At 46.0% G+C, this 22,178-nt stretch overlaps 1 protein-coding gene across 1 annotated transcript in view; it reads right to left on the bottom strand.

The window, feature by feature from the left end:
* Positions 1–22,178, bottom strand: part of SH3PXD2A (SH3 and PX domains 2A) — a 217,631-nt gene that overhangs the window by 82,851 nt on the left and 112,602 nt on the right. Inside the window, exon 5 of the mRNA XM_026069724.1 lies at positions 7,751–7,779. Within this exon, the coding sequence (XP_025925509.1) occupies positions 7,751–7,779 (29 nt within the window). The remainder of the gene's footprint in view (positions 1–7,750; positions 7,780–22,178) is intronic.

Here is a 22,178-nt window from a genome sequence, read left to right as displayed (position 1 = left end):
CTCAATAGCCCAAGCACACTTGTCCTGCTCTCCAGGCTTCCTTCTCACAAGGGGGGCTCAAGTTTCAGGTGCTCAACAGCCTGCGACCAGGTTATCTAAAATGCCTAGATAAAAGGTCTGCTCCTCTCAGCTAGAACACGCCTGTCTGCACCGTGTACAGATTCCTGCAAAGGCCAAGGATCATCACCTTCCACTGTAACACCTAAGTGCATTTCTCACCTGCCTTATCTCACACGTACAAATCCAGACCCTGTACTGTACTGTTCTCCCCTTGCATAAGGGCAGAGGAAAACCCACACAAGCAGCATCACTACCATCTGTCACTTTGATAGGCAGGAGAGGAAGGCAGAATAAGAACAGATGTAGAAGAGAGGCCTCCTTAAACCACCAGAAGAGCCACTACACTCCTTAACACACCAAGTGCTTTCTCAGCAGGCAGACACAGCAGAAGGCTCTCCCAGGCATTTGCAAGGGCACATGTTGTTCTGCCATCACTGTGCTCRAGCCACACCTCATACTTTCAGTCCTTCCCTTCCCACCCAGCCTCCCTGATCAGCATCTACTACATGAGGCTCTTTGCGCAGAATTACCTCTGAACTGGGAACAGCAGAGAGCACAAACACATTCCTCRCCCTAATCCTGTACCCCATCCCCACACTTCAGTTTAAAAGCCAAGAAGCAAAACAAAAACCCACACAACACACAAACAACTCTCCTCCTCTTATCCCATCTTCCTCCCCCCAGCATATGGGCCACCCAGAAGAGGACAACAGTCCTATACATCTAACAAACAGGCCACATCTCATCAGCAGAAAGCTGAAGCAGTGCAGAATAAGCTCTATTTGCTCTTCTCTTCAGTAGCCTCAGGCAGAAGTCCAAAGCATTCATTTTCCACATTGACTTCAAAAATCTGGTGTACCAGGGAATAGTCAGATCAGTTTCCCTGCACCAGGATACCACAGGCTGGATTTTGAGTGTGGGACTGGACTGAACAGATTTACATCTTCACTGAAGATGCAGAATACTGTATCACACATACATCCAAGGATATCGGGGCTGCCTAATACATCCAGAATTCTCCCAGTGCACCTGAGCATATGGCGATTGCTCCACTTTGGAAAAAACAGTGAGTGGGTGTTCCTCCAATTACGTTAACTCCTAGACTTGCAAAGCAAATCAGAGAAGGAAAGAAGAAAAAGTCTTGGGAATAGTTATATCATGCATAAGCCAATAAACTGAACAGTAGCTACAGTTCAGTAAATTCACTAGTTTAGGAAGAATACTTCTCCCTCTGGAGTAGAGGGGGCTCCATCCCCAAGGACTAAGCTGAAGATGCACACTAAGACCATTAGGCCTGGTTCTAGAAGGAGCCAGTTGTTAAATTGTATATCCCCAGTAATTACACGATAAGTTTTGTTTGGTCCTTGGTTGCTATGCTTCTGCACACTCTCTATCCTCCTTTTAATAAATCTCTTTATTCTCTGGTTAAGGAAAAAAGAAAAAACACTGAGAACCAAAGTGTTCTGCCAGAATCTGCTCTGCTTTGTTTTTTGTTTTTTTGTTTTTTTTTAATTCCATGTAGTAATTAGCAGATACAGCCAAGAGGGTTAATTGTATGATGGGAGAGGATTTCCTGATTTCTGATGAAGAGCAATCCTGCTGGTACATGTTTGAGAAGTTAACAAAATACTGATTGGCAAACTGCACAGTCCAGCCATCCTCATCGACGAGCCAAACAGCACTAGAGACCTAGTCCACCATCACTGCTTCCACACTGACTAATTGCAGAAAACAATGCAAGGAATACAGCACACACATGTGATTCAGCAGGACAAAAAACAAGAGCACGTGCCTCAGTCTGCAGGGATCCTGTCACACTGCAGATTTCTTACAAGGATTAAGACACCAAGCCCAAGCTATGTGGTTTAAGATGTTCCTGGGACCCTGCCATGGGCTTGGACAAGTTTAGATTCCCATTCAACATCTTAAAAAAAAAAAAAAAAACCTTCTGAGCCAAAGTTCCCCTCTCAGATGGAATATATGGAGACAGAAACAATGAGCAAACTATCATTTGGGTTGATTGTAGCTTCACTGCTGCTACCACTTTTGGATCAGATTCATTAGGCAATGACCAGTTGCCCGCTTCCCTGTTCACGCAGCCAACACAGGTACCCCAAGATATCTGCTGCAGTTATCACCTTGAGGGAAGACGACAATGTGTTCCTTCATGAAAGGATTCACCATGTTAGCTAATTGTTCTTCTTTTTCTCCTCAGCATCTTAGTAAAGTGCTTCCAGGTTTGGCCCCTTTAAAAACCTCATTTAGAAGAGCTGTGCTTCCTCTGGCTGAGGAGGGGAAATTACTCGGTTGACTGCTAAGCCTGTCTCAAATTAAGGCATGCCCACACCACATTGACAGTCGTGTACAGAGCTTTGCTAACATTAGAAGAGCATCTACCACTCAGGGTGAAATCCCATCCACACTGCAACAGCCTTAAGCCAAAGGAAGGGCAGCACAGTGTCTCTCCCACAGAGATCCTCCCTCTCCCTCCACTGCAGGCATCTCCCACACAAATATCACAAAATACCTGCTGGGGCTAGAGGCTCCAAGCCCCCTCCTCTCCCTGTGCCCACACATAGCTCTTTGACAGGCATTTAACTATGAGCTAGCAGAGGGCTCCAAGTTCACAGCAACCACAGCAAAACCTCATCCCCAGAGCCAACTCCTAGGTTCTGAAACAGGTAGAGACAGCTTCAACCACACAGCCGGGCTGCTCCAGCTAATGGCTCACACATTGGTGACCCTGTTGAATGATTAAGCACAGAAGGGCGAGCACACACCATTCATTTTCTGCATATTACCTCAAAGGAGGCAGTTCAAACTGAAGTTAAGAAAATAAAGCTCATTTTAAAAAAGCGCAAGCAAGTCCATGGAGCTGTAAGCACAGACGTGTAGTGTGACAAGACCAAAAAGGTTAAGCTCTGAAGAGATGGGCATAGCTCTACTACAGAGTCAGAAAAAGTCAAAAGTCAAGCCACTTCCCTTTGGAATTATAAAGGAAGTGTAAAAAACCTATCACTGATAACTCAAAGAAACAGCAATTAAGGCATCTCCTTAAAGCTGATAGAACATGTGCCCTCAGCATGCAAGGGAGAGGAAGAAGGTTTCTTTAATAAAGAAGAATTAGATGAGCAGAAAAAAGCCACTCTTGCCAGCAGCTCCACCCATAGACCCAAAGCAGCAATTCCAGAGTGATCAGCCATGAGAGCAGTCAGGGTTATTACAATGATCTGCTTGTTTTTCACTTAGAGGCCCCACTTCCGCAATTGTTCCAACTCTCAACTCTACTTAATTTCCCTGTTGAGGGAAAAGGGAAGGTTATAGAGATGTCTATAAAAAGACAGAGTTTAAGAAGGATTTCAAATGGATTCTCTGTAAAGTTTTTATTGACCCACCCAGCTGATGCATCCTTCCTAGTTTTAGACTACAGAAGGGGAAGGAAGGGGTTGTTGTCTGTTCTGCAGTATTCTGCTGGTTCAAAATTGGATGTGGGAACCAGGTTTAAGGACGCTTCTCTTTGCTGAGAAAGCCAAGCCTCATCAACATCCTCATTGAGGCAACACTGGCTTGGACCACATTGCCAAGCTAATTCTTTAAGTGCTCAATTACAGGACTGTTTAAATAGACTTTGGCTGACAGATTCAGCCAAAGGCAAGCCGGCTTGACGCAGACAGCATTTGCTCAATTAGAAAAAAAACCAAGACACCGCAGGATTGATGTAGCCATGAACTTTTTCATTTATTTCTTCTCACTTGAAGGGGCATCTTACCACATAGGAGCAAGGTGCAAGAGAAAGCCAGTGATCAGCAGCTCCAAGCCAGCTGGGCCCCCAGCAGCAATCAGGGCAGTTAAAAGCAGCAGTGAGCAAGCAGAGGGGTTTTCCATGAGGCTTGGGGGGGGGGGGGGGTTGGCAGCAGTACTTTTGCTAGCATGCACTTGAGAGAAGGAAGTGCAGGGGCTCTGCTGCCAATATGGCAAGTGGGGGAGAAATTCATTCCTGCAAAGGCTAAGCAGCACCTCTTCTGCTAGTCTGACCCCACCTCTTAGTAACTGAGGAGCCTGAAGACTCATCTGCATGGGAAAGCTGCGGAGCCCATGGAGCTTCCTATTGCCACTAAACACCTGGTCCCAGATGCTTGCTCCGGCTTCTGTACTGAAGATCTGACAACAACTTCTGGCACAAAACCAGCCAGGAGATTCTCAGCAAGGGAAGAGGGCAGGATCATCCTGCCCCAGGAGTCCAAAGCTTGCTTTAGCCAGCAATGGGGGGGGACCTCGTTACAAGCAAATGCCCTCCAACCAGTATTGCAAGCCACATCAGGATTAGCTGATGTCTCAAGGGTTAATTAGTTCACTATGCACAGATGGTAGCTGGTAGGGTTTGGAGAGTGGATTAACCTAATTTGTGGTTTGTAATGTACCATGCAAACATCCATTACTAGACTTGAAGCAACTCTGCCCTTGTTTTGACTTGAGGAGAGAAAAAACCACACAATGGATGCTTGCATAGAAGTGATGCCTATTTTGAGTGACAAATGAGTTGCCATTCACTTGGTGAATGTGATTGCCAAATTCAAGTCTGAGAAGTAATTCCTCCCCTTTTTGCTACAGAGGGTCTTTGGAGAGACCTAGATGAGACCATTCGTTATGAGCACATAGAATATATCCGCTCTAACCACTCCTTACAGTTGCAGAGAGGCCTCTCCGGCACTGACAGATGGCTGTAAAGTGACAATTCAATTGACTGGAAATATTAAGGCAGCTTTCCGAAGCAGCTCTGCAGCATGTCAAATAAAGCCACACAAATCCAAGGTAACAGCACACTGGGTAGCCTAGGCCACAGCAAACACCCATGCCTGTGCAGAGCCTCTGCTACTCCAGGGAAGCTCCAGGCCTTGAGCTGACTGCAGGTTAAAGCATTTCTAATCAGATCATATCCGAGTAAGGGACTGCATGTTTATATAGCACTTAGCACAAGAGGAAGCCTGGCTCAGGGCTGGCACGCCAAGATGCCTCAGATCAGCATAAGACTCACTTCTGTTTAGCTAAGGAGGTACCATGCTATTGCATTTGGTTCAGAAGGTCTCAAATGTTTACAACCAGTATCTGCTGCAGAGATAAATGTTTCCATAACTCCTATTAAACTCTGAACTTATCCAATCCCTCCCTGCTTTAAGGGGTAAGCAGAGGACTGGTCAGACTTGCAGACTCACTGGCAAGGCAGAGGTCAGGGTAGATGTGATGTTGGCCGTCAGAGGCATTCCCCAAATGTTTCTGCAATTGGCCACGCTCGTGTCAGGCCTGCACATGCCTGAAATGCAGCAGCTGTGGGATTCCTGTCGGACAGCATGGGACAGCCGTGCTCACACCCAAAAGCTGCCTCCCAGTACATCTTTGGGCAGGACAAGAGAYGTGTTTGCAGGGCTGATTTGTTGGAAGGTGTTTGCATTTGAAAGTGTCTGTGCCTCTCATTTAAAGATGGAGCAGTGTTTGCACCTATGCAGGAAGCCGCGTTTCCAAGCTGTTTGTTATCTTAAAAGGCTCTTACAACACGCCCAGAAAGCTGTCCTTATTTGCCCCATTAGTTGTTCAAGTGTCATAAAGCTGGTCTTTAACAAAGACTGCAACTACCAACTCCCTTGGCGTACTCCTTAGCTAGCCGTGGGCTCACTCCCACAACAGCCATCTCCAAGCAGAACGAAACAGCCCCACCACCCTAAACCGGGAGTAAAGAAGGCAGAGAACAGAGCCCCTTTATGCAGCTCATTTTGGTTAGAAAGCTGCTTCACATTCCTCCTAGCACAGCTTAAGAGGGGAAAGAGCATCCCCCAAACTCAACCCTTTCCACATCTTGGCTGTCTGAGCAGCCAGACACCACACACCAAGAAGTGGAGAAGAGCAGGCAACAGTCCCAAGAGGAGCAACTGCAGCACACAGAAGTGCAGTAGCCAAGGAARGGGATCCAGTTTCTGAGCTTTGGCCTAGCGGGGATGGATGAGCATGTCACTTGGGTCGCCACCAGAGCGCCACTTCCCCGCAGAGGCACRGAAACAGCTCCCTGTACCCCAGTGCAATCCTTAGCGCCTTTTGAGAGAAAGGTTGTAATTTCTGTGCATGTCAACCGGTGCACTGAGCCCAGTTTCCCAGTGATGTTCTAGGTCAGTGCTTAATCAGGTTACCCCAGATACTTCAGCAATGTTTTCTGAAAGTCCTCCCATGGCCTCGCACTCCCAGTGATCTGGATGTGGCTTTCTGAGCCAGGAGCTCCCACAGGCAGCTCTGCTTTCTGCCAACTCCTTTACCTGCAGAGTCTGCACCTCTAGAGAAAAAACACTGCTTGCCAATTTAATTCGCTGGGCATTGTGCATAAACAGTTTACTTCACATTACGGTTAGGAGGTACTAGGCGTGCTGAGCACAACTGCATCTCTAAAAGGATCTGTTTTTTAATTGCAACCCAGACAGAAGCTTTGTAGGAGATCAGGAAGATGAGATGTGCTATATCGTTTCTAGTATCAGGCCAGTACCGTGTACCACACCTGCCTCTTCATTACCACCACTCACCTGAGTTTACAATACCTGCTAGAGGAACTAAGGGAAAGCGTACTGCAAGCACTGGGCAGCAAAGGCAGCAGCCATTTAGTGCACGGGAAGGCAGGGTCAAGTGACAGCTCCCCATTAGTGTATCACTTAGCTCATTACAGGATTGCAGCGTAAAAGCTTTCATAATTAACCAACAAATCAATCTAGGCAGTGCCATTCACCAGAGTTCACCAAATATTATATCTTTCCTTCTCTCCCAGAGACTAAACCATTACACTGTTTCTTCACCATCAAAGAAGAGATTAAGAAAAAAAACAACCCCAACACTCCCCTCCCTTACATACAGGCCAAAGTTTTCCAGGAGTCACTATTGGCTTGACAGGCCTCTCTTTGGATGCCCTGAGCGTGATTTGGAGCACCCAAGACTCTAAACAAAGTCGATGAGAGTTGCAGGTGCTCCATGCTGCAGGGCAGGAGGGACACCCTAACTCATCCAGCTCAGAGCAGCCAAATCCAGAGGCTCATAATTATATGTCCCTTTTGAGAACACATCTGTAAAAATCACTAAGAGTCACAAGGGGAGGGGAAGAAACAAAAAAACTTTGGATTTATATAGTTTCAAATCAGAGTTTCACAAGACATTTAAATCCAGGATCCTAAAAACAAAGCGCTGAGCTAGAGCCTTTGAGTCAGCCCAAACCCCAAACACAGGCACCAAGAACATTTTTGCATCAAGACYGTCACAAGATGCTTTTGGAAAGGCAAAAATAAGATTCAGACTGCAAGAGAAAAAGCATTCTTTCTCAGGCTGTATTTTGACTGTATGCTCAGGTGAAGATAAGTTTAAGGGAAGAAATGAAAAAAAAAAAGGCAGAATTTTAACACAGTTACCCTCTTGGACTGGAGAAGAGCTGTATAAACACAGTCAGAGGAGGGCAGTCATTTAAACTGCAATACTCTATAAGGCGGGTTTCTTTCCTCTCCCATGCAAGAGAGAAAAAAAAAAAAATCAATGCTAGTCTCCAACAGGCTTGAACAATAAAAAAAAAGTTAAACTGCTACACAATTCCATGCAACACAAGATGAAGGAAGGTTTAAAAGGAAAGTCCTCTCTAGTCATGCAGTACATACAAAGCTGGGCATCTTACCTGATTTCCTCTTTGAAGATCCATAGTCCCTGAAAAAAAGACAACAACAAATAGACATGGTTAGTGCTGGAGACGTCGGTGAGAGGATGGGTGCGTCCCAAATTTCCACCCATACGCTCAAGGGCTCATCCTGCGCGCTCCCTCCTTTAAAGAGGAGCTCAGGGCTGCAAGGCATTGACAGGCAGGGGCTGGGACAGATCCTGAGCGGCGCCGGCTCATCAGCGGCAGCAGCTGGGGCTGCTGCGGCACCAGGGGCTCGGGGAGCATGTGATCAGCTCGACAGAGCAAACCATCCACGAGCAGCAAGGCAGGGGAGAAGGGTGTCATTTTTTCCCCTTTAAATCGCGCTATTAAATGCACAGCTACTGAATTAACCCCTGAGGTTCCCCTGGAGAGGAAGGAGAACATTAACTGTTTGCTGGGCAGGTGCGGCCGCCGCAGGCTCAGCTGGCGCTGCTCCCAGCCCTCGCCTTTCGGAGGGCAATTAATTTCGGCGTAACCTCCAGACCCCTCCGAGTTATCTCTGTCAAGCACTTGTCCTCCTCAAGGAAAAAATCCCCAAACTTAATCCTTTCTTCTCGGTTCCAGGCTGGGGGATGCACCCGTCCTTTTTCCTAACGATTTAAAGGGTGTTTGCACCTCTGCTCGCAACAGAGCTGCCGAAAGCTCAAAAAGCCGTTGCAGACCCGGGGAGAAATTACAGAACAGAGCTGCGAGAACCGAGCTGGGAAAAGCAGAACCGCGGCCAAAAACACTTCGCTGCGGCCGTGCCTTCCTCCCAGGGCTCTCGTGAGCCTCCCAGACCCACTGCTGAAACGAAGCCTGCACCGTCGGGAGCCAGGACGGGGACGGACCCAGCCGAGACGGCGCGGCTGCACAGGCACARGGACCGCTGCACGGTCACGCGCCCCAGCGGGAAGCATTAATATTGGGGAAAGCCACCTGCTAAAGCCACTGCGGAGGCAGGCTACGCGTCCCGCGGGAGGCAGTGCAGGCGCTGCAGGCAGCAGCCTCTCCGCCTGTGGGGCCAGGCTGCCGGGAGTGGGATTTTGGCCCTTGCAGCATGCTGTCTGCACCGGAGGAATCGCAGAGGAAAGGAATCCCCAGTTGGCCCAAACCGGGTTATTTAATGTCAAGGAAGTTTGGGGGATCCTCGGAAGTAATGATGCGTCCCCTGAGCGCAGAGGTATGCCTACAAACATATCCGGTTTCTCCCAACGCCTTGTGTGCGTGCCGTGCCTTGCACAGCTAGGATTCCCTTCCAGTGAGTAGTAGCTGCCTGGGAGTTTTTTGCACCCTCTTCAAATTTTCCAGTGTCATTTCTATTTCAATCAAATGCTTGTTTTCTCAGCTATGTCTGCAGTTGTATTTGATGTGAAGATGCTACTGCTCATGAATAGGCTGCTTCTTCTGCAGAAGTGATATCACATGCAAACATAATGCCAACTATATCGTGACCAAAACATAGACCCCTCAAGAGCTAGCCAGGGAAGGCAAGATCCACAAAACATGGTCCTGGGCCCCAGCCCTGCTCCCACGCCAGCCTGGAGCTTGGCGGATGTGGTCAGTGCAGCGCCCTCACATGTGAACGCCTGCGGCTGCCCTGTCTGGCTCTGACAGTGCCCAACGGCGAGGGGCCGAAGCCCTGCCGAGAGCCAGGCAATATGTGCTCATCCGTGCGCTCAGCACCGTCCTGCTGAGCTACAGTCTGCCTTAGGCTGCGGTCATGGTGCCTTTGCATGGAAGAGCTCGATGGTCGCATCGGTCAGGCAGGACTTGGGAGAGCCGGCTTCATCTCTGCCTGAATCACCGCAAACCTGAACCCCCAACGTGGGGGTTATTGTGGGTGGTTCCACCCCCTTGAATTTTTTGTGCCCCCCCCCCCAAAAAAAGCTTTTGCCACAGTGGAGCCGCTTTAAAAAAATCACCCAATTCACATGATTGCAAATGAGGTATTGATGGTTTGATATGGCTAACAAGCAACCAAAAATGAGAAAAGATGTTGCTGAATGTCTCTCAGCCCACCAGATCTAAGTTGGTACCCCAGTTTGGAAATTACAGTGGAAGAAGATGATTTGCCAGTGCTCTGGCTTTGCACTGGTGGCAAACGCGACAAAACGCTCACAATCCAAACGTCCTTTCTGGACCCCCTCCCACGTCTTCCAATGCAACCTCTGGCTGTCCGTCAGGGCCTGCGTGAATGACTGCAGCAAGGTTTGAAATGAGGCTGGTTCTCTAATTCCAAAGCATGACTCATTCATGCAATTTAAAGAAAGCAAAGATTTGAAAAAAGAGCAAAAATTAGAAACTCTTTCCCTCTCTTTACCTGCAAATCATGGGATGACAATAGATATTACTGCATAAAGAATTTTTTCCCATTTACTTTATTTCTGTTCAGCTCCTCATTTGGCCGGCATTTCTTCCCCAGTAAAAGCACATCATTTATGGAAGTGTTCCTGCCATTAAACTGTCTCCTGCAAGCCCTGCAGTGGGCAGACACGTCCCACATCGCACCGCTAATGCAAGCACAGAGCACTGTGCTGGATACGACTCCAGGAGCCACGTTTCTGGGCAAGGGCAGGCACGGCGCCAACTCAGGCAACAACCATCTGCGTGGGCTGGCGCTCTGGTCCAGCAAATCCCATCACTGCTCATCTCAGGGCTTGTGCACCATGAAAACAAACAGTCTGAAGAGGGAAAAAACCTCTTACTGACTGGTGCACGGCCCAGTGATTTCGGGTGAGTTGCATGGGAATGAAGCAACCGGCAGCTTTCAGGGATGTGCCTTTGAGATCGGGCAGGATACCCAGCATTCACAAGAGGGTCCAGACTGTAGTCAAACTCTTGCAAGCCCAGCGCTGCTTCGCTCTCTTTCCCTGCGCTGTGGGCTCACTCCCCTCTCTATAACTACATTATGCCGCTGACTCCAGCCAGGCTGTTTCGGGGCACCTCCGTGTCAAATGTAAGACACCTTCCCTGCTTGTTCCCCCGTGCTCTGCCAGCATACACCAGTCCTCCCCTCCTCGTCTTCTCCTGCACCCCCATCCCACGGCGTTCCCCTGCTGCATCCAGGATGTCCACCCAGCTTGTGACTTCCACATCATTTTGTTCTCCTTAWGTGTCCTTCTCAAAACTCACATGAAGACCAAAATGAAGAGGGGAACCTCACTTGGTCAAGTACTTTACAAACCCATATGAAGAAGCACCTCCTGCCCCAGCAAAACTATAATCTAAAGACTTAAAGCAAAGAGAAGATGGGAGTCCATGTACCCCATGTCCCCCTGTCTTGTAGGCTTTCTGTACACCCACAATACACTCATAAAATCAGGACACAGCCATATAAAATAAAATGGAGCTTGAAATAAACCCAGTGAAACTCTGAAAGCCAAAACTTGTTCCTCCAAGCTAGAATGGGAAAAAAATCACTGCTGAAATAGAAAGCAAAGGAGGTGCAGCAAATAATCTCTCTGGCTGGGTAAAGTGCTTTTTGTATACATTCTCTTCTCCTGTTGTCTGCCAGTGAAGAAAGTCTATCCAGCTGCTTTGCAATAACAGCAGCAAGGAGCCATGCCTGACTCCAAGTTTATTTTTAAAATCCTATTCAGCATGTGATTCACTGGTGTCTTTCCTCTCTCCCAAGAGATGGTCTAGAAGGTGAATACCTCTTAGCCTCACTATTTTCAGAGGAACATTAATGTGAGCCTGAAGTATCAGATTATGTCCAAGATAATAAAGGAAATTCTTTAACGGTTTTTCTTGAACTGTAACAACCTCCAGGTAGGAACTCTGATCTTCTCTCGCAATATGGATTGTACCTAACAACTGCACACCCTTAAATCAGACAATAAACCTGGCCTTGCAGAAGAAAAACCCTTTCACGGAAAGGTTTGCTCTTGATCTTTTTATCTTTATACACACATACATTTCCATTTTGATTTTTTTCACCTCTATCTGAGAACAGATACTGCCATCCTTGTATCACTTTCAATTATACCTATAGAATAGCAGTGAAACCAGCGGGTAGAACTAAGAATAGCACTGGCAGATCCTTTCTTCATTAGCCAGAATCGCTCCGTGCTTGAACGAATCCCCTTCATAGAAACAGCATATTTCCAGCCTTATTCTCATTAGAATATAACAATTTTTGTCTAAAGTCTTCCTATGGGGCAGCACCTTTCATTGACACTGAACCTCATTACTGGCATGGAAAGTATTTCCTGCTGCTAATGATATTAAAATATTGCTGGTGCCAAGCGCGTCACACAAGCTGAACACACTCTTCTTGCTTTAATGACAAAGGAGAGGGAGACAGGATCTCCTTTCTCATCAGCTTTACACCACGATAACATTACTGATTTGGCTTATACCAGTGAATGTGAAAGGAAGGCCAAGAGTTCTGGTATAGAACTGATTGCGCTGCTACCACATTAAGCTATTCACAGCCAAGAATTTTGTGAAACATGAAAATATCTTATATTACGTCAGTGAATTTGTATGTCACTTGCAGTCCAATATAATCTACAAGGTTATATTAACCATGTTACCGAAAAGTTTTATGGTACATCCTTTCTTTAGGGACTGACTTTGATGCTATACTCAATGAAGGCTATTGAAGTGTGTTTGTGTGTGTGTGTGTGTGTGTSTGTCTGTCTGTCTGTATTTTAATCTATCGAAACATACATAGATATATACAAACGAGCAGTGGCACAAATGGAAAGCTGCTTGACAAATAAGGAGTATCCTGACATTTGTTCAATAAAAGCCTAAGTAATGTTCCAAGCCAACAAGACGACTGGAAGTGAATAGATGTTTCTCTAATGGCGTGCGCATATCTTTTCAGCCATAAGTCTAATTCAGTTTGATTTGTACTTGGCATGGAAGGTTTTTCCTGCGTCCCCCCATGGAAATTCAGCAGATAAGCAGACGCCTTGTGCAGGAACCAGGGAAGGACACTGAGCAACCCTCTGTAACGAAGGAGGGGGCTGCAAAGAAGAAGGCTCAGGGAGGAGCCGTCACAGCTCACGGAGAAGCGGGGCTGCGGGAATTGCAGAGCAGGCACTTCACCAGGCAAGGCAGAAGCTAAAGGGAAAGTAAATCATCTTTCTGTCCATTTCCCAGTGTTTGACATCCAAAGGAGACGAGACGGTGAAAGACCCAGAGTAATGGAAGTTAATCTGTATCCTCCAGAGCATTTTAATACATAAATTAAAAGCGTTCTGTATTTGTTGGCTTTTGCTAATTCTTGTTTAAATACATTGTAGGCATTTATGTTCCCATGCTCCTTAATTCCTAGGAGTCTTTAGGGCTGTGGGGAGCCTGCAGTGGAGACATATGACATTTCAAACAAACAACTCCRATTATCATCTAATCACCAATGATTCGCCAACCAGATAAAAACACAGAAATGTTTTAACAAGGAGGTCCACTCCCCCCTTTCCAACATTCATATGGTTTGCAGTCAGGACTAATGAAGACTGTTGCCTTTCTCCAAAACTGTTTTTCTTAACACTGCTATCGGATTCTGAGACAGTGTTTTTAAAGTAAAATAATACAAAAATACTTTGCTACTGCCCTTTGTGAGTACAGAAATCTCAGCCTTGAGAACATACTTGCAACTTGAAATTTTCCTAACTGATTTTACTCAATGGCCACACTGACCTTTCCTATGCGGCTTTTGAGACAGAGGACAAAATCAAGAGTGACCAAGAGCTATCCTTAGGTGCTTGCCTATTACAATGGCAGGATGAGCACCCTAATGTGTTAATGCTCTATAAACACACAGGAGCTGTATCGTTACAGCTTTACTGAAAACTGTGGCCACTTGGAATTTCCTGGAGAGTGCAAGGTTGAAATTCATATCCATAGCGCTCAAAGTGCAAGAGTTTAACCATCTGAGCTAAGGGATCTCCATTCCCTCCGAGCAATGAGACGCAGATGAGCCACAATTAAGCTACGTCAACTCTACACCTTATGGCTCAGGAACACAAACTCAAACACACAGAGGCACACAGCACTCTCCCCTTCCAGCACACCATCCTCAGAAATCATAAAAGCACAGCTGATCTCTTCCCCAAGCCAAATAAACAGATGAAGGCTTTTTTTTTTTCCCTTTAGAAAATATTCTGTTCATTTCCTGATATAAATCGTTGCATTGTGGAAGCCTCTTGAACATGAATCTGTCCTTTCTGTGCAGAGGTCGAGCTTTTCAGTCGTGTCAGAAAGGCCCTCATTGTGGCCGTACCGAGACGCCTCAGACTCCAGAATTCCTCGCCGCGAGCAAAAAGGGACTTGAGGGGGAAGACGAAAATCTGGCAACCTGACTTCAGACACAGGCATTTCTTGTTGGCTTGAAAAGGTCTCTGCTTGCTGCTGAGAAGGGTAAGCCAAAATTGTGTAATCAGCTCCTTAAGAGAAAGAAGACACTGTAAAAGAGAGAATTTTGCCTTCCTGCCACCTTTCTCTTGTCATCACAGGGTGACTGCAATGCTGGCAAGGAGCAGAAAGCACAGCTTTAGGTAGTATATATTTCTTGTTAAGCTGCAGTGATTGCCTCTGCATCATCTAACAACTGTGGCCCAGTTTGGCTCACCAGGACCCATCGTGGGGTCCTTATTTAAGGCTGATGTCTGGCAACTCCTTTGAAGCCAACAAAGTAAAAGTCAACCCAAGTTCTCTCTGAGAAACTCCATGCACAACACTGGAAACTCTTCTGTATTCATGCGCAGAAGAGATCTTCCCTGCACAGAGATCCTTGTCTCGCACAGAAAAGCCAGAGTTGGAAGGAGATGAATATTGCCACTTCTCCAGCAATGCTGCCTGCTCCTGAGTACACGGATTTATGTGGTGAAGGGGAGGTCGGGGCAAGGGAAAACCACTGTCCTCTCCCTCTGTTCATTCAGAGATTAGCCACCGACACCACAGCGTGGCTCCACTCGAGCTCTGCTACCAAGCACGAGATGCAGGGGACACAGACAGCTCAGAGACAAACGACATCCCCGTGGACCATCTCAGCCTCATGCAGACCCGCAGCCTCTGAGGGGTGGCCATCACAGTTGTTTTTCTGAGTAGAAATGGTATACAAGGACAAGAGATGGGTTCAAGACATCCTGCCTCTTCCCATTCCCCTAATGACTGGGAAATGACACAAATTTCCATCCCAAGATTCTTCTGTGGTGAAGTTGATGATTTGGCTCCAGAGTGAAATTTCAGTATTTGGCTCAAACTGAAGAAATACAGAATTAGCCTCTTGAATTTTTCAGAATTGTATTTCATTAAGATCAAATTCTCCTCCTGGAGGAAGAGGAGGCATTCGAATCACATACTCAGCATTTCAGCAGGCAGGGAGATACAGGGCACAGCACGGACAGCAACCCCTGCCTCTCCGGCACCAGGGAGAGCCAGCACAGTGCAACCTGGAAGCGTTGGACATTGTGGCAATGAGCTAAAGCCATGTGATCCTCTACTGCAAGGCTTCAGTGGCCTTGACAAAGACAACATGAATGTTTATAGCAAGCTTTTTCCTGGAAAGAAGTATAAAAACAAGATCTTGCCTAAGAGTCACATCGTCATCTGTTTCTGTTTTATCCTGTTTATCCATTCACTTTGCAAATTTCTCTGCAGGACAGAAAAATGTATTTATCTTACCAAGAGCTCTGGTTGGAGGTGCTGTTCACCTTCTATAAGCTGGCTTTGGCTATCCCTTGTGGGGAGGCCAGATTTATCTCTGTTCCACAGTGACCAAACATGTGTCACTTCATTATAGTAAAGTATTTATAGCCTAAACGCTGACTGATAAAAACAAGCTAATAAAAATTAATCATTTTCATGTGCAGCTTTTTCTGTTGTGCTCCTCACTTTGGAATTTTAATACACAGATCTACATGCACACACAATATGTTTAAAAGATGCCTCTAATCACAATTACAAATTAAGTACTGAATATTAGAACTGTAAATTCACATGCACAAATCACTCTGGCTAATAAGCTCTCATACATATCACAACAATTTGATTAAGAGTTTAAGAAGCCAGCACAGGCTTTGAATTTTTGTTTCAGTTCTTTGGGGCCTCTTCTGATTTGAGGGTGAGCCCCTGAAATTTCAAGTTACCATCAGGGCGTTGTGTCCAACCTCGGGCTGGCAACCGCAAAAAGCATCTGGGCTTCCACACTGTGGCCCTAACGGTGACTATAGAAAAAGGCAGAGATGTGCTCCCTTTGCTGTACCCATCTGGGGATGCCGATTCCTCTGCCGTTTCCAGCCAGCTTTGCTGGGACTGAGGTGCATGCTACATATTTTGTTGCCAAATTATTGCACCAGGAGAAATCTTGGGAGCACGGTACTGCAGGTGCGCCCCAACATACACCCCCCTGGGTCTGCATCGTGCTAACTGAGCCGCAGCCTGGCCGAGGAAAGCGCAAGGGCTGTCCAAGCCRTCCCCGGCTTGGGAAGAGGGGAAAGGGGGAAGAAAGGGTTTCCCCAAGGCACTGACTGGGGCTTCTTGATCCGCTTGAAAAAGTATGATTGTCCCTCAAACTGGATTAGCCTCCTTAGAGGGAAAGAGTAAGTAGACGAAGAGCCTCCAGACTAGAAAAGAGACAAATGAGTTGGAATAACACTAGGCATCTATACTTCTCATGAGTGACTCACAGAAGGGAAAAATATGCTCTATTTCTCCTAACAAAAAATCTGTAAAATTACCAAGCTACTGGTAGCCAATTAAATCAAATTATGAGAAGAGCTTCTGAGTACAACACACCTAAACCATGGAGCTCGCTGGCGTTATAGGTTGTGGTTACCAAAACCAGACCTGGGCTCAAGAGCGATGATATAAAATCATGAAGAAAGCATAAATGGTGGCTTTTGTACTTCATGCTCTGCATGCTTTGACTCACGAAGTCCCGTAACCCCTGAATATGAGAAGCTGAGAAGATATACAAGGGAAGCTCACCCTGCATTTGCTCTGTTTTCGTAATGGCTGTAAGCCACTGCTGGAGACAGGAAGCCAGATGGGCCTCTGGTATCACCTAATTGTGGCCTTATAATATATTCTGCTGTAAAAGATCAGACTGGATTAGGATAAATTACATCCAAATCAGGCTGCATTACTCAGCACATTAAATTGTCCTTAATCACACACTTTGATGGTCTAGGTTCCTGCTTAAATTTACCTCCTGTGTATATTTCTGTGCCTATTCTGTTGAAACCGCAGCTGATTTTCAACTATACGTAGCCAGGCTATAATGAAAAGCCCAGTAAGGCTCTTTGATCAAGCTTTTTAATAGGACTAATCATGGGGACACACWCTGCTGTGGCAAGATGGTTTCCTCATCCTGTCTCTTTCAGAAATTTTCTGTGAGCGTTTAAAAGCAATTTAATCCTGAATTATGTTAGCTAAGTATTTTTTSTTGCACATGTGAGTTACAAGAAAAGGGCTCTCATCTCAATTTGCTACACGGTTCAGGAAATTAGTTATAAATGCTGTAATGCCTTCAGTGTCTCTCACTGCAATGCAGCGGAAACTAGCAATTTGAGTAAATACTTCATCATTCCCAATTTTCCCATATGCTACATCCAGCACTTGATAAGAGAGAAACTATAGGATTCTGTTTGGTAAATGGTACTGAGTTTTCCCTATCTAAGCTGTTTACATTGTTTCCAGAAGATATTCAAGGAAGAAACATGCAGTTCTTTAATAGACAGCACGTGAAACATGTTAATGACTATCTAATAAAAATGAGCTTGCATTCAATGAAAGTGAGTCACCTCATCACAAGTTTAGCAAYGGGAGGGAGGTAGGGATGGTGACTAACCAAGGTCACATAGTAAGTCAGGGGTGTAGCAGGAACCCAAAATTTTGATGGCCTGTTCTGCACTCCCCGTGGCATTCAGCCAGCCCCCAGGATAGGTTAGAGCAGGTCTCTTCAAACCATGGGACAGACGCCAGCAGAAGGGCAGAAGGCGTTATAAAGCGGCACATGGGACAGCCTGCAGCCGGGAGGTGCACTGCCAGCGGTGGCAAGTGCTACAGCCATCGCAGCTCTGCTCTGCTCTGCTTGTGGTGTTACTGAACAAAGAAACGCCCACACCCGATAAATACCTGAAGTAAAGGATATCAAACCGAAAATCAGCTCTTGTCCCACATTTCCGTTTGCCAGAGAAAATAATGATGGTAACTGCTAAGGAAATAATGAACTATTTTCTCCAGTTTCTTCTATTAGCAAATTTGAATCTTCCACACCACAGTTTGTGGCCACCACTCCTTGTTTGCATTGTTTGCCACTACCTACCTACTGCCTACTACCTACAGAGAGTTTGGCTCCAACACCTTTGTAATTCCCCTTGAAGAAGCTGTAGCTTCCTACCAGATCTCCCCTTAACCTCCCCTTTGCCAGACAAGTAACAGAAAGACAACAACAACAACAAAACAACTATTTTTTCTCTCATTTCTCCTCAGTCCTCATCTTGGGGCAGAAGGACAGAAGAGAGCAGTGACCCAAATGGTAGTGATCAGAGTTGTCTTCATCCTGCTCTCCCCTCTGGCTTGCTGGAAAGCCCACGGCACAAGCAATTCCCTTCAACCCACACACCTGCATCTGCTGTGTCCTACCTCTGAGCATGTTTCCCATGCTGAATTTGTTGGGGTGGTGACACCAAGCCTGGGGGAGCCCCGCAGGACCGGCGCCATTACCTGATGGCACCTGCGGTTCCTAGCTGGAGCCCACCAGGAAAAGCCTGGCCTGGGGCTCTCAGCAAGAGCAGCCCCACACAGCTTAGAGGACACTCGGGGGACATTTTGGGTGACCAACCTCCCCTATCCTCCAGGTACCACTGAAACTTGTGCCTCCTGCCAACCCTTCTCCTTTTTGCTGACCAAACCTTGAGGACACCCAGCAACACGGTCTTCCCACAAGCGCTTTCCTTTGCCCTTCAGCTGTACATGCCTCGAGACCACCCTAGGTTTTGGGCCCCATGGCCGGCCACACTGTCTCGGCGTCCCTACAAGGGGGATTCCCTGCAGGCTGCCCAACTGCGCGGGAGGGCCTTGWGCGAGAGCTGGCACCAGTTCACATGCTGGGGCTCCCACAAGGAATTCCTAAGGCTGCCACTGGCATTTCTGAAATGTTAAAGGCTCTAAATTGGCAAAATAAGAAATGAGTTACAGGCATTTCCAGACATGGCTCAGGCCCTGCAAGACCTCCAAGTTCCCGGTAYACAGGAGAGCATGCCAGATGCTTAGTATTATATAATTTTGCATTCCTTTCTGGTACTGTTTCTTATGGTGCCTAGCACTTCTGCTTACTCATCTGGCTTTTTATTAAGATGCTGCTTGGACCCCTCTGTCTTGCTGCTCCTGCTCTGCGTGCAATGGAAGCAGCACCCTGAAAGATTAAGACAGTAGTGTGCACAGACAGCAGATGGCTATTGCAGCTGTACTTACTTTACACTGCTAAATACCCTATTGCCCCAGCTAGTTTTACATCCTCTTTTACTGGTAGATCTTCTCTCTCCTGACTTTTCAAAAATCATCTGTTGTACATATGGCCCTAAGAATAGTAAATATTTTTTTCAGGAGAGGCAAAAGCTTACTTATATACATGGGAAGGCAAGATCAAACCCACAGTGTGAATTCTGACTTCTTTATTTAGTGACTGTAGTCTTTCTTTTCCTCCTTACATTTCCTTCAGTCAGAATAGCAAAATTAAAACTCCATCATTTCCCAAATTGGCTTCAGCGGTATGTCCTCAGTTAAATGTCTTGCAACATCAAATATCTTTCCAGTGTGCTATAAAGAAATGTAGTTCCCTTTAAGACACCAATTTTATAAACTTTGGAAATGTTTCCTGCCTGTTTCTATGAAGCGACACATGGAAAGGTCTTTCAAGTCATTGGGTTCTTCAATTTACTAGTCAAGAGACATAAATCATAGCATGTAAGATCTACCGCGAGTTCATGAACTCTAGGAAATTTTTTTAATCACTGTCCTTTGAACTGAGCTTTTTCAAAAACTGTAGAACTCCAAAACATATCTAGTAAATGCGTCTAGTAAATTTTGCTGGATTGGCAACTACTAAAATCAGGCTTGTCTGTACTCATCACTTACTAGCATTAGGCACTCCTAAAACATACTCCCTGATTCTAACACTGAAACAAAAACAAAAACAAAAATAAGAACAAAAAGGTCTTGGGCTGATCTTGCCCAATATAAATGTTGGGATACATTAAATGATTTTAAATTATCATTCACAGATACCAGTTAAACCAGAAGAATACAGAGAGCTTCCCAAAGACAAAATCTTTTGAACACTTGGGTTACTTTCCAAGGTAATGACCCTAGCTCCCTTCAAATACCCAATGATCTGATCTCAGGCCCTACTCTTCTCTGCTCCCAAGAGGTTAGAGAGCTAAATTATGTGCCATTTACAAAGAAGCATCATGAGCCTTTCCTACGTACCTTGGAAGTATCAGACCCTCTGAACAAGGATGTATTCTGATAAGGTTGTTTCAGTCTCAATGCTTGATTCATTTGGGGAAAGGAAACAAAAAAAAGCATAACTATTTCAGACTGAACTTACAAATGACCTTGCAGAGACAGAGGATGCTTTTGCTAGAACACATACGGGTCCATGCTAATACTTCCTTTTGAGCCTTAGTCAAATAAAATGGCAAACCGAAAAATCACTTTGACCACAAATACATGCCTATATCCTTGCCTGAAAACATCCCAAATGTTGCCAGATGATTTTCTAAGTTGACCAGCGTTAAATATTAAATACCCGTGGAAGATAGAAGAGGAGATCATCTCTTCATAGGGGTTCAAAAGCACATTGTGCAGAATGTAAAAGGCATCAAGTCTTCTTCAGTACAAAAGTGTCATCCACACACTGAGAAACAAACAGTCTAATGCCTGAATAGACCAAAACTTTTGCAGTCAAGTTTAGATCCAAATTTAGATGTCGGACAGGCCTGTTTATGCAGAAAACAGTAAATTTATCCTTGTTCCTTTTCTGTAACTTCAGCCCAGTTCTCAACCCAGACATTAACTCCTAATTTACCTCATATACCTCCCAACAGGGTGAGGTTTTCTTGGGCATTTATTTCCAATACCTTTTTCCATGTTCTTGGTTCATAATAGTGAAGAGGCATAATGGATGGATTTAATCATTTCCATCCAGTCAGCTGGTTATAGAAGAAGACATTTTAATTTGACTAAAAGAGAAATTACTTGCTTCTTCAAAATGAACACTGATTCAGGAGGTATTTCTGGTCTGGTACATGAAAGGATCTCTATGTTTTCTAGGCTAAATGACCATTGATAGTATTACTGCTGTAACTGTTCATGTTATCTATATATCTTATCAGATGTGGGTGATGGGAAAATGCCAGGAATTGTTAGGAATTACACCCCCTTCTTTTAAGCTGTTGCTCTTATGTGCTCAGTAATTCACAAACTCAGCGTATCAACGAGGTTCTTCTGAGCTCATGTCCTGCAAGTGGCTTTTGTGCACTGTTTTTTCCATCGTTACCTAAAATGCCAGAAGCTGGGCAATAAGAAATCACGGTCTCAGCAGGAACATCGCCTTTCCGACAAGAGGCATGTCTCTGCTGCCGTGCTGCGAGCTCCGCACGCGGTGCCGCGTCTGCCACAACCCGGGAAACAGCCCTGCGGGCTCGCGGAGATTTGTGTATCCTCAGCGGAAGTGTTTGGCCACGCTAGATCACAGCCAGTGCAGATATACCAGACATCGTAACACGCTGCAATCGTGATGTATAAAAACAATGGCAAACGTGAAATGCAAAGCTCTGTACTGCTCTTAGCTCCCAGCAACYAGGTGAAATCAGTGTTATTGTGAATATTCTCTCATTGCTGTAAAACACTGAAGTCCAAAACTAGAATCTGGGCACATCAGCCACGACATACCACAACAGGGATTRTGAACCAGAACACGAAACAGTGTCCTGCTGCCAGTAACTTCCTTATTAACGGTTTCTTTTCCAGTCATCCTCTAGGACTGAAGCTAATTTCTGGAGTGGGGGCCTTCTGCTTTGCGGTGCGCCCTCCGCTGCCCCTCAGGCACCAGTTACCGGTTGCCAGCCTGCCCTCCACTGGCTCTGCCTCGAACGAACTCTCGTTCTGCCCTTTGCTGATGGAATCCCTCCCCTTTTTATAACGCACACGTCCCTGTGATGCAAAGGTTGTACAGCATGGCCAAATGGACATCGTTTGGATCCACATGCCAGCAGTGCCTGCAAAAACTACACTCAATACCCTTCAGAGCCGGTCCTGAGCTTTTCTACCGAACTAAGTGACCAAACACCAACTGCCTTGAATCCCATGGGGAGGAAGGGAGCTCCCAGGCACCCTCTCTGATGCACGTCACAACTAAACAAATTCCTCTGAAGAGCAGAAGACAGGCCGGGAGAAGCCG

The sequence above is a fragment of the Apteryx rowi genome, unplaced genomic scaffold (assembly GCF_003343035.1).
Source record: "Apteryx rowi isolate R43461 unplaced genomic scaffold, aptRow1 scaffold_3, whole genome shotgun sequence".
Classification (NCBI taxonomy): domain Eukaryota; kingdom Metazoa; phylum Chordata; class Aves; order Apterygiformes; family Apterygidae; genus Apteryx; species Apteryx rowi.
This window is presented reverse-complemented; position numbering and strand designations above follow the sequence as displayed.